A 12,907-nucleotide genomic window follows, 5' to 3' on the forward strand; every position below is an offset into this window, starting at 1 on the left:
GAAACGTACATTCGCAGAGCGCGTAAAACGTGAGAAGTCACGTCGTTTGGGCAATTTTACGTGTCTGCGGGCGTGTAAGTCGTTGGATTACCCCCGCAAGCCATGCCATGCGCGGCTGAATTTTGGGCGATGGGCATGTGCAAGCCGAAAACTTCATCCGGTTGCACAATGCCCGCGTCCGTAGCGACCAATCTACCACGTTCATCAAAGCCTATATATATCTGCGCCCGCACCAATCATCAGAAAATCACATCCATACAACACAGCAAGCAGAAGACATATCCAGTTATCTTCACACTCCACAAACACCAGCTTTTTCACCAGTTCCACAAACACCAGTTAGCATCCTGCAAATTCCCACAGCTCATAACCTTTTAGTTCGTGCAGCCAAGGGCCGATTCTGACTTTACAAAATCGACAGCAAAGATACACTACATGGCTCCAGCTCGAGTTATTGAGGTGGTTTTCCTGACGGTCGTCGGCTGTGCATTGGCCGTAAACGCAGACAACGCGCCGGTTGAATGGCAGAAGGCGCATGCGACGTTCTACGGCGGCGCTGATGCGTCCGGCACCATGGGTACGTGACCAGTACAGCAATGAACTGTTAGCAGCTTCAATTTACAACACAGTGCTCTTGTTTAATTGTAGATCATAGTCATCATACGCTAACGATAAGATGGTTACAACCCTTTTTATGGCAGGTGGCGCGTGCGGGTACGGCAACTTGTACACGACGGGGTATGGGACGCGGACCGCGGCGTTGAGCACGGTGCTGTTCAACGACGGCCAGGCATGCGGGCAGTGCTATAAGATCGCCTGCGACAGCAAATCAACGGAATCGATGTGGTGCAAACCTGGTGCAACGGTGACTGTTACGGCTACAAACCTCTGCCCGCCCAACCACGCCCTTCCGAACGATAATGGTGGCTGGTGCAATCCGCCGAGGCCGCACTTCGACATGGCGCAACCGGCTTGGGAGAAGATCGGCGTCTACAAAGGTGGCATCATCCCTGTCATGTATCAAAGGTAAGAACATGCATTTATTGTTGCTTCGATGTTTTTCAAATGTTATGATGACCAAATCAACCGTAGATTTCTCAGATTAGCAATCTACACCAGCATTGTCATAGTGCGGTAACATTTGCCGACACTATATAATGCTACCCGCAAGAAAAAAAAATTCAATAGCTTAAAAGAAGCACCAGAATTGGGGAAACCATCTTTTCTAAGGATGATGGCATGCACATATTCTTCTATGTATATTAGACTAGCCACTTTTTTAGATAACATTAGACTAGTCACTTGCTGCAATAGTTTATTTAAATAAATTTTCTCTGCAGAGTTCCCTGTGTGAAGCAGGGTGGAGTGCGATTCACGATCAACGGGCATGACTACTTCAATCTTGTGCTTGTCACCAATGTTGCAGCCATCGGCTCGATCAAGTCGATGGACGTCAAGAGCTCTGATGCAGCTAATTGGATGTCAATGCCACATAACTGGGGAGCAAATTGGCACTCTCTGGCGAATCTCACCGGAAAAATGCTCTCGTTCAGATTGACCAACACTGATGGACAAACACTTGTGTTCAACAACATTGTGCCAAATGGGTGGAAATTTGGACAAACATTTACGAGCAAGTTGCAGTTCAACTGATCACTCTCTTTTGATGGACTTATGTCATGATTAAATGCTTGTAGGCTCTGGAATTATTGTTGTGGGCCTAATAATTACCCCTGTGGAGAGGTTGAAATTGTGGTGCTTAATATTGCACTACATGCACATACAGATATATTGTATACATGTTACAGCCCCTTTTATGTATTTAATTTGTCGGTGTATAAATGTGTGTTCATAATAATTTTTCTTTTGTGATTTACTAAAAAAAACTTTTGTCGAGTAACAAGGGGACTATATAAGTAAAGAAAGTTAGCTAGCTCATATCTTCTGAATTCTGATACTCCTGTTCGCACACGAACACGCCACCGTGTATCCTCGACGCCGAGCGCGATAAGCGGCAACACGTGTCGAGGGAGGCTCACCGGAAGCGCGATACGCAAGACAGTCCGGCGGGCGCTTTTGCTGACCCGAAACCCCACTCGCCCGAGAGGGACCCCGTCAGGGCGGCACGGCGGCTATGGGCTGCCCTAGGTCGTCCTGACCGCCCCTAGGGCCTCATGGATTCGCTACCTTCCAACTCGAAGAACGACGAATAACGAGAAGAAAGATACATGGGAGAGAGATGAAAAAGATAAAGTTGTAGATATGTTTGTTCGATTGGTGTTGTTTCAATCGGCCGTCACCCCTCATGCATATAAAGGACGGCTGGACTTCCCGTGCAAGAAACGGACTTGGATCCATGTCCAAAACCCTAATTTGAATCTAATTCGGACGGTTGGACCCAAACTTTCCAAAACTGTTCGGTCCAAAATCTGGCTGCACCTTCCGATCCAGTTTTGAGGTAGTAAAAGACCTCGGATCGCGACGACTCCAAAAGCAAAGTTGTTCTTATAAAAAAAACAAAGAACTTTCATGTTTACAACTTTTCCATCCGAGTAGATATTAATGCCTATTTCTCTCTGTTTTTAACATCGGTTTCCATCACCAGAACTTCTGGACGAACCTCCGGGGGAACCTCCGGGTGCTCTCTGTTACTGTTTCAGGAATATGCGGAACTTCCGGCTGATCATCCGGAACTTCCGGTGGAGTTTTATTTGTAAGACAAAATTGGTTGTGAACACATGCCCCCCTGTTTTCGGCAAACTTGTGTACCGAAAAATAACTTGCACCACTTTTATCTAAAGACGATGTTAACACTACGTCAGCCATATATGCTAAGGGCAATAAATATATATCGGCCATATATCTTTGCTCAAAGAAACATGAATATTTCATCCAACAAAGTTTGTATAGCCGAAATAATCAACAAACCTGGTCATGAACCTCAAATATTTCGGCGTTTTGGATTAGCAACAAAATTTGCAACTAATCTAATGAATATAGATTCGGCGATACCCTTTCGTGATATAAAGAATTATGATGCATCCATGGATCCCAATAAATCCATGAAGGGTTACCGATCATACCTGGGGATGAAGTCCATGGCAAAGGCACCAATGGTATGTTTAAAGAATATGGAGGATGTGCTAACCGAAGATCTTGGCGAAGTGACACAAACCTTCGGCTAAATTGCTTGTTAGATTTATTGTTTCCTTTCTTCACTTTTGTTGCTCTCCTTGCAACAAGAGCTTGCACATCACTATTGTCCTTGTGTTTATCCTTAGGGACACATGCCATGTTCTTCTTTTTCAGCTCTTCTGCACTAAGCCTTTGCAATTTTCTTTCTTGCCAACTTGATAAACCGAGTGTGCATCCCGGCTGTGATTTTTCTTTGCATAGCGGCAACTCTTTCTTGATCTTGGGCACCTTCTTTGTTATTTCAGATTTGGCAATTTGATCTTTCATCTCCTCGCCTTTAGTAGCCAAGGTCAACTTGACCGGCTCTTTATTATTTGAGATCAAATCTGAAACAACACACTCACGACCATCCTTTTTTATGCGATAAATTTGCTTGATCACCTCTTTCTTCTCCTTTGAGCTCCGAACCGATTCGTTTCGATTGAAACGGTCTTTGACATGTGATTGCTGCTCAAATGTTCATATTCTTGGAGTTGCATAACTTGGGTGAGATGATCTAGAATAAGATGGATAATGTGCCCTTGAATCATACTTGTCCCATGATGGATAAGAACAAAATTCAGCATAAGGATGTATCCATGACATTGGAATTGGTGGCCCAAAAGGAGGATATGAATTTGATGCATTGAATTTCTCCCTTCGCCAATTCCTGTCTTTAGACTTTCGCCTTGGGGGTGATCTTGATGCTTTTTCAGTACTTGGCCGATTAGCACTTTTTTCTTCACTCTCCTTATATTTTTCCAACAGCTGTGTGAAAGTGACTTTTGATGTCTTCCCCTTGTGCTTATTGCGGCCTTTGTCCTTCTTGGTTTTGCATGCATCGATCTGTGAATTTTCTTGTTGCCCCCCAGTGCTTGATGTCTTCGGTGTAGCTTCAATGGAACGTTCACCTTCAAGAATGCCTTCAACATGCTCTTGAACAATTCCTTCACTTGTAGGATGAATCATATCCTCAGTGTGTACCTGCTCATCTTTATGTGAATCGGCTTCTTGTAGCCGATGCAATAACTTTTGGCCATCAAGACCAATCTGAATCGATTGGTCATCTATTTGTGTTTCAACAAATTTAAATCGTCCTTTCTCAACGGCCGATTGTACTATTTTATGACACATGTTGCAATTCTTAATACTATGTTCGAACGAATCATGCAACCTGCAATACATCCGTCCTTGTATTGATGGCTCGACATGGTGATCAACAATTATAATATAATTATTCCTCTGCAATACACGAAAGATATCACACATGTTCAAATTGAAGATACACTTTTTATTCTCTAGCCGATATTTTTGTGATAACGGCTTTCGAACTATGCAGCCGAATGGTTCAGATTTGACATCATCCCATCCGGCTATATGTTGATTTCTGCACTCTTTTTTTCGATAACTTTGAATAAACAATTACAATAGCATCGGCTTTATGAAAAGACTTCAACATTGGCTTTAAGTTTCTAAAACTAAAATATATAACACACATGTCTCACTTGAGACCAAATGTAAGCCAAGTATGAAACAAGCAAAGCTACCCATGTAGATATAAAATTTAAATAAAGCAATGGGAAAAACTTTGGATGTGATAATTTGTTAATATCGGTCTCTGTAAAAGGAACAATGTGTTGATCGATATGTTCTGTAACAATTATATTTCTAGCAAACAAATTACTTCTCTTGATTGGTCTTTTAAAGCCTATGAAATTTTTGCTAATAGATGCATTAACAATTAAGTTATGCCCAAATCAGAAAACAAATAAATTATTTGTTAGATATACCTCTTTCAAGACGTTGGGAGAGCATGATGGTAGCATAGCATGAACAATAGCTCGCTCCGCTTTCGAATGATTCTCCAACGCCTTGTCTTCTTCCTTTACTGGATCTCGTGCCTCTTCAATTTGATAATCTATGTTAACCGAACATTGTTCAGCTATATTTTCTTCTTTTTTATCATCATCAATTTCTTTGGCACGGAACTCATAGGGCAGCACGTACGCTCCCTTACATCCAGAAAAATCAAACACGGTTGTTTCACTACATTCACCATGCTCTTCATCAAGGATGTTTGCCTCTTCTGGACATGATTGCTCCCCGATGCTTTTAGCTTCTTTCGGCAATGAAGTGTTGCCGAAACTTTGCAATTGTGGAGGGCAAACCCTGACTTTGAACGTGTTACGCTCATCACTCCTTTTCTCGTAAGCCTCATAAGCTTGTATTGTAGCAGGATCATGTGGCCTTTCTATTAGTTGCCGGTGAAGAGCTTCAAACTCATGGAAATTTGATAAAAGTCTTTCCTTCAATTCATCCAGCCCTGCATAAGATTGTCTCACGATGCTTTTTGTTTCTTTCGGCAATGATATGTTGCCGAAACTTTGTAATTGTGAAGGGGGCGTACCATACGCTACAATACTAGATGAAGGCACATTAGCTGCTATTGAAGTTCCACTTATTCGGCTATTACCATTGTGATGGTGTGGAGCCGAATAATGAATATCGCTAGTTGCATAGGGTGCCGAGAAATCCGTAACATGAGGTGTAGCATATGAAGGTTGAGAGTAACCGGCCAAATAGCTAGTAGTAGCATGGCCGATTACCACATCCATCGGCATAACTGGAGGTGCACCCACATGTTGTGAGTCACTTGCCGATGAATAAAACGATGAAACTCTCCCTTGCATGTTATAAAAATTTCTAACATTGGGTGTTTCATATTGATTAATTGAACTCAACATGTTGTTCATCGGCATATGAATTTCTGGGGTTGCCGATGCATAAGAGTTCAAATTTGCATGTTGCAAGTTGCCAAGATAAGTTGAAGGACGGAGATTATTTTGCATCGGCTGTTGTAAATAGTTAAAACTAGGGCTGGCCGATACAGTACTCATATCAAAGGATCTAGCAACATCAACATAAGAGTAATTTGCATCTACATGACAAGATTGAAGGTTCATGTTACCGTCGTAGATTGCAACCTCCTGATGACGCTCTCCTCATAGCAAGAACGGGCTGGAGACCGTTCAAAGCTTCTTCCCCAGCGGAGTCGCCAAAAAGTGTGTTCACACACGAACACGTCACCGTGTACCACCCTCGACGCCGAGCGCGATACGCGGCAACACGCGTCGAGGGAGGCTCACCGGAAGCGCGATACGCAAGACAGTCTGGCGGGCGGTTTTGCTGACCCGAAACCCCACTCGCCCAGGAGGGACCCCGTCAGGGCGGCGCGGCGGCTATGGGCTGCCCTAGGTCGACTGCACCTAGGGCCTCGTTGATTCGCTGCCCTTCAATTCGAAGAATGACGAAGAACGAGAAGAAAGATAGATGGGAGAGAGATGAAAAAGATAAAGTTGTGGATGTGTTTGTTCGATTGGTGTTGTTTCAATCGGCCGTCACTCCTCATGTATATAAAGGGCGGCTGGACTTCCCGTGCAAGAAACGGACTTGGATCCACGTCCAAAACCCTAATTTGAGTCTAATTCGGACAGTTGGATCCGAACTTTCCAAAACTGTTCGGTCTAAAATCTGGCTGCACCTTTCGATCCAGTTTTGAGGTAGTAAACAACCTCGGATCGCGACGACTCCAAAAGCAAAGTTGTTCGTACCAAAAAAAGCAAAGAACTTTCATGTTTACGACTTTTCCATCCGAGTAGATCTTAATGCCTATTTCTCTCTATTTTTAACTTCAGTTACCAGCACCGGAACTTCCGGCCGAACCTCCGGGTAAACCTCCGGGTGCTCTCTGTTACTGTTCCAGGAATATGCGGAACTTCCGGCTGATCATCCGAAACTTCCGGTAAGTTTTATTTGTAAACCAAAATTGGTTGTGAACAACTCCGTAGTACTTTCTCTAGATCATACGGCGCTGCAAAAGTATGGAAGTTATCCTCACAAAACTTTTTTGAAAGAATATCTTCACAAAACATATTTTTGCTTTCTTCCGTGGGAAATTTGCTTTGACAACCAGAATTGATTCATGTACTCCTACCAGAATTGGTTGTCAACACTGCTATGCATACGATCTTCCCCGTATGATTTTTGAACGACGTTACACAACAGCCGTAGATGGACTAGGTTAAATCAAGAGAATCCACTGGATTGACATTGTACAGAAATCGTACCCTCTAAAAGTGTTGCATGTATGTTGTTTTTGTCGTACGAGTTGTTGGCACTCACCAATAAAACAAGAACAACCAGGTGTCGAAAAATGTAAAACGAGCCGTACGTTCCATGAAGGCCTGAACGAGGCAAACCGTAGTAGAGGGAGTAATCAAGTTAGCACTAATCAACCTCCTTTTTGAAAAAAAAAGTTAACTAATCGTTGGCACCTGATTAAAAGTGTCGACTTTGTTGCCGGAAAGATCCATAAAATTCTAAGTAGGGAAACGGACCATAATATACTATTGCGGATCCTATTTTTCGTCCTTGATTCCTTTTAGTTCAAGTGAATAAAAGTATTGACGCTACTCAATCTGGCTGGAAGCAATTGATCAAATTATTTGCTCAACTGACTGAACTATCTGCCGGAACTATAATTTTTTTTTTAAAAAAAAACATCATAAGTTACTCCATCGTTTCATAATTCTTGTCTCAAATTTGCTAAAAAATGAATGTATCTATTCCTAAAAGGCATCCAGATACATGTAATATTTCAACAAGAATTATGGAACGGACAGATTATCTTGGTAAACAGAACGCTGACACTGATCCATCAGCAGTGTAAGAAAACTTCATGTTTCCCAATGAATTGAACGAACGCACTTACGCACTTGAAGTACAGCAGAAATAATAGGCAGCATGTATTCTTTAACAAGCGACAACTTGGGGAAACTGCAAAAGGCCGGTCCTTCACGCTATCATGAAAAGTAGTACTGTACGTTATCAGCAACAGGCGTGCAAATGCACCCTGCTAACTTCACCTCAAGACCTTGCCCAAGTAAAATTGAAGCCACTGGGCACCAGGTCTTGCTGAATTTTAAGTTCAAGTGCACGTCTACATAATATACATAGCCACTCATGGTGCATATAATATCACATAAGAACACATTATACATACACTACCCTCAGGAAAACGATAGCTGTTCTTTACGGCAGAAAAGAAAAGTAGCTCCCAGTACATGGCCAGACCTAACGCTCCTCATTACAAAAGAAATGAAGTTAACAAATTCTATTACAGCTGGGTAAGCTGGCCCTGTCAACCCATGGATCAACTCTACTTTCTAAACTGACCATTACATCGATATTTCGACTGAGTTCAGGTTTACTGCTTACGCAAGTGACCCATGCGCATGTAGATTGTGGTCGAGTGACTGCTTCAGTGTGCACACAGGTTTTGCATTCCAGTCAGGAGAACTGTACATTCTATCAAATCGGATCCTATTCTTGTACTTCAGAAACCAGCAATGATTAGATCACAAAGTACCTAAAGAATCTGGCATGTAATCTATCTTCGACTAGATCTGATCCTGTTCAATTCGTTGTCCTCTGTTTCCACTATTGATAAAACTTGAGGCATTGACATGCCCCCGGAGACAACAATCTCTGCAATACAAAACAATGGAATTATCAAAGTCACACAAACTATATGGGACATGATGCAAACAAAATACAGGAAAAAATGAGCATACCGATGCCTTCACGAACAGATAAGTTTGGTCTAATCACATCACTCAAGGTGACCAGAAACATGTCCCCAATATAGAGATGGTTTGTTGGGACATATACACAGTATAACTTTTCCTCCCTAGAATAACTCTGAGAAACAAGGGAATACACACTCAATACAAATATTATACATGTACTTAACTGGCCAAAAGTATGAAACTGATGAATGCATGGCGAAAGATATATAAAAGAGACAATATTCGAATAAGACAGTTACAAATGTTTGAGAGACAAATGCTAAAATTGAAACTAGAAAATTAACATTGGACAGACTGACAAGTTAGTTAGGAACTGTATATCGAGTTTTCAATTCACAAAGCCACTGGCACATTGGTAACAAAGGTAACCTGTTGGTAGTTTGCACAAAGCACAAATGAGAGATTTCCCAGGGAGTAGCGGTATTTGCTGAGGAAATTGCACGGCAGGACCTTAAATTTGACATGCATATTCAGTTTCATCCATTAACTTGCAAATTTGAAAAGCGGGGCCTTAAACTTGGCAGGCTGGTTCATTTTAGTCCAAATCGATGAATTCAGGCTTAATTCGGCCACGCTGGCCCTTGTCACCAGCACTCCCTCTGCAGACACCACCCATGCAGTAGTACAGGCCCTTATATGGTTCTCCTTCCTACATGACATGCTGCAGTACCATCACAGATTGTCAAGCTTTTGACCAACACAGATTCACTCCTACAAACGGCTCCCAGCATGCACCCCTTTGCTGCAGCAGATGCCAGCACTCTCAAGGGGGACTTTGGACTTTTTAAGTCAACAGCACTGACTAACAACTACAGTGTTGGGATTGTCATTTGGTAGAGTTCATATATCCTGCTCTTTGTTACTTTTCTGAAACGTAGCAGAGTTCATCTTTTCTTTAGATGCAGCAAAGTTCATCATTTTTTTAATTTCAATAGGGATTTTTTTTAAATGAAGTGTCAATCGAATAACCAGAAGACTGGGGCCACATCTCAATGCAGAGAATAATTATGTAACTGCAAATGTACATAACTATGATAATATAAAATAAAGTTCTAAAGGGCCAGCAACAGTGCTGTAATAGTCGCGTCATTCCAACCTGAAGTAGAACTTCTGAAGTGATAAATCCAAATGCATATTCGCCAATTCGAGGGTGCCTTATGATGACCACTTCCTTAAATGCATGCTTGTTTTGATCTGCATCAAAATCATATTAGTTATCTAAGCTTTGAAAGTTGAATTGTTATTTATACAATTGCAAAAGGTAGTGAATATAACCAGGTGAAATGGCAGCACTGATTTGTTTAGATGCATTATATATATGGCGAACAAATGGCATTCGCTTTATAAACCACTCTCCCAGACCAAGAATAGATGTTCCAAGCCAAGAAGACATGAACACTCCGACAACAAAAATGAACGATATTGAAGTTACAAAACCAAGTCCTGCAAAAAAGAAGAAAAATCATCTTCAGGACGAAAACCAAGTTTGAGGAACAGCTTTAGTCCAACATTAGATACAAATAAAAATCATTAGATATTTTTGTACGACCAGGAACAAAGTAGGATTCCGATATCTTCAGGGCACTGACACAATAGTACTCTGCTTATATGAAGGAGAAATGATTGAATCATAAAATATGAACCCATCCAAGAGTAAATATAAGCATCACTTGTTTCATGTAGGAACATATGAGTATATGGCACTTGTGTACACAATGGGCCGTGCAAAATTACTAAACAGACAAGTAACCATATCAGATGTACATTATAAAAAAAAATGCAAGAATTAGTGCTTAGAATAGTTACCAACAGAAATACACGTTCAAAACACAAACAGAAAGCTTGTGTAAGTTGTGTTACCTATTTGCCAATCAAAATCTTCATTTATGTATCATAAACACACATCAAATCTACTGTAGTCAATAGTTTGCAGTCCACTTACCCACACAACACAAGAACTAAGAAGTGACAAATACAAACCTAGATAGTGCTAAGGTAAAGATGGATAAAACATATTAAGAAAAATGTGTCTAATTATCAAAACACCTATAAATCTACAGCAAGTAAATAATTAAGGTAAACAGAAGTAGTTCTAAAATAAAAAATACGAAACATGTTTGTAACAAGATTGTCCAAATCTGGAATCTGATGTGCATCAACATTGGTAGCTAGTGCAACAAAAAATAGTATAATTCAATTATTATGCATACCAACTATATTGATTCCCAGATGAGCATATATTGGAGAGAAAAATCCATCAACGAAGCAAAAGAACCACCAGGTTATATAGAATGTAACTGCAATCGGAAACAGGATTACACTGAAACAAAACAGAGGACATTGCATCAGTAGTCAGCAATATAGTGAAACTTCATAAGTAAATAACCACCATTGCAAGTTTCTTAAATCGACACAAAACTTAAATACGACATGTAATTTCTCAAAGAAAAGTGAAGAGAGCACACTTTGTACTAATAAAATATTCTTAAAATAGTGAAGATTCTTAAGAAATTGAACACAGTACACTATCTACTCATCCAAATTCATAGATTTCTCTGGATATCCTTTACCAATGGTAAATTGGTAATACAAATACAGCTCATTTTTCCATCATTCCAAGCCCGGTGTAACAGTACCACGCATTTGAAAATAAAATGCCAACAGATAACGGTGAGAAGTTTCTACGAACTATGAAGCTGTTGCAGGGTCCTAACATAACATTCAATCTCAACCGCTGTAAACAGGAAAACACCCAAGCTTGCTTCATATCTGGGTCAGCCATGGGACACATCAACACAGCTGTGCAAATATTAATACGCTAACTGCCAAAACTGTTAAGAATACGACTGTAGACTCCAATTGGCCGATCCAGGACAGCAACCTTAGCATTAGAAAAGACGCAAAACGTACAATTGGAGATTCAATAGTGCCGGTCTGAACCCACCAGCATACCCAACTTGCAGTAAGTTTCACATTTATACTACCTCTGTTTCATAATATAAGGAATATGAAGTTTTGTTAGGACAAGACTTTGACCAACAATTACTGTGTTAATATGTGGTTTATGTGACAAGAAATTGGTATCGATAGATTCGTTTTGAAAAGAACTTACTAGTAGTTGTGGTTTAGTATCTTAGAAGTCACGTATTAATAGAGTAATTCTTGATCAAAGGCTTGTCTTAAGTTAAACCTAATACTCCTTATATTACGAAACAGAGCGCCCCGATGGAAGTAAGAAAGCCTAAAGATGCCATATTTCAACACTACACCAAAAGAGCCACACCCACTCATCCAATTTGCATTACACAAGTAACCCTACGAAATCCTGATCCAATGATGCATTGCAGACAAATTCCTACTAAATTGAGGAGCAATTTCAGAATCCAAGGAGCAGACATACCATCCGGTCATGAACTTCTTGGAAGCCCAGCTATGCACGACCTTATGGAACGCCTGAAACAAGAAACAACAAAAGGCCGTCAAATTCAGAACCCACGGCGATTCCGGCATTAATACTCCCCACCAGATCAAATCTGACTCGGGAAGGCGCCGTAGATGAAAGGAGGTTGGGTTGGGGGTGGCGACCTCGCGGCCAGTCTGCGCCGCTGCGGCGGCGGCGGAAGCGGACGAGGGCTTGGACTCGTCATCTTCGGAGTCCGCGCCGGCGCCGGAGGACGTTGCGGTAGCGGCGGCGGCGGCGGCGGCGGCGGCGGACGGAACGAGCGGGTCGCGGTCCCGGTCGCGGCTAGGCATCGGGATTAGCACCGAGGGCATCGCGTCGCCCATCGACATTCGTAGCGGATTCCTCCCCCTTTCTTCCTTGCTGCTGCTGCCTGCTGCCGGCGCTGGCTTCTTGTGTTTGGGGTTGCGCGAGCGTTATGCTGGAGCCAGCCTCGTTCTCATGCTTAGGTGGCCGATGGGATTATCAGTTTTCTTTTAATCCGTGGTAGTGTCACCGTTTGACATTGTCTATTAATCTTTAAAAATAAATTATACTAGAGTTGAACTAATAAGCAATTAAAAATAGCAAGACAAAATTTAAATCAATACAATTGATTTTGGGATGAATGGTCTGGTTTTAAACT

At 41.6% G+C, this 12,907-nt stretch overlaps 2 protein-coding genes across 2 annotated transcripts; one reads left to right on the top strand and one right to left on the bottom strand.

The window, feature by feature from the left end:
* The first annotated feature begins 260 nt into the window (after positions 1-260).
* On the top strand, positions 261-1,876 carry LOC100840935 (expansin-A14). The gene is made up of 3 exons (XM_003572261.3): positions 261-577; positions 702-1,026; positions 1,341-1,876. The coding sequence occupies exons 1-3, from the start codon at positions 436-438 to the stop codon at positions 1,651-1,653; spliced, it is 780 nt and encodes a 259-aa protein (XP_003572309.1). The 5' UTR covers positions 261-435; the 3' UTR covers positions 1,654-1,876.
* Positions 1,877-8,117: 6,241 nt separating this feature from the next.
* LOC100843068 (protein LIKE COV 1) lies at positions 8,118-12,717 on the bottom strand. Its single transcript, XM_003572267.4, has 7 exons — positions 12,408-12,717; positions 12,223-12,275; positions 11,033-11,142; positions 10,098-10,265; positions 9,919-10,016; positions 8,808-8,934; positions 8,118-8,721 (listed from the first exon to the last, which is right to left on the bottom strand). The coding sequence occupies exons 1-7, from the start codon at positions 12,612-12,614 to the stop codon at positions 8,624-8,626; spliced, it is 861 nt and encodes a 286-aa protein (XP_003572315.1). The 5' UTR covers positions 12,615-12,717; the 3' UTR covers positions 8,118-8,623.
* Between the last annotated feature and the right edge of the window lie 190 nt (positions 12,718-12,907).

This window comes from Brachypodium distachyon, chromosome 3 (assembly GCF_000005505.3).
Source record: "Brachypodium distachyon strain Bd21 chromosome 3, Brachypodium_distachyon_v3.0, whole genome shotgun sequence".
Classification (NCBI taxonomy): Eukaryota; Viridiplantae; Streptophyta; class Magnoliopsida; order Poales; family Poaceae; genus Brachypodium; species Brachypodium distachyon.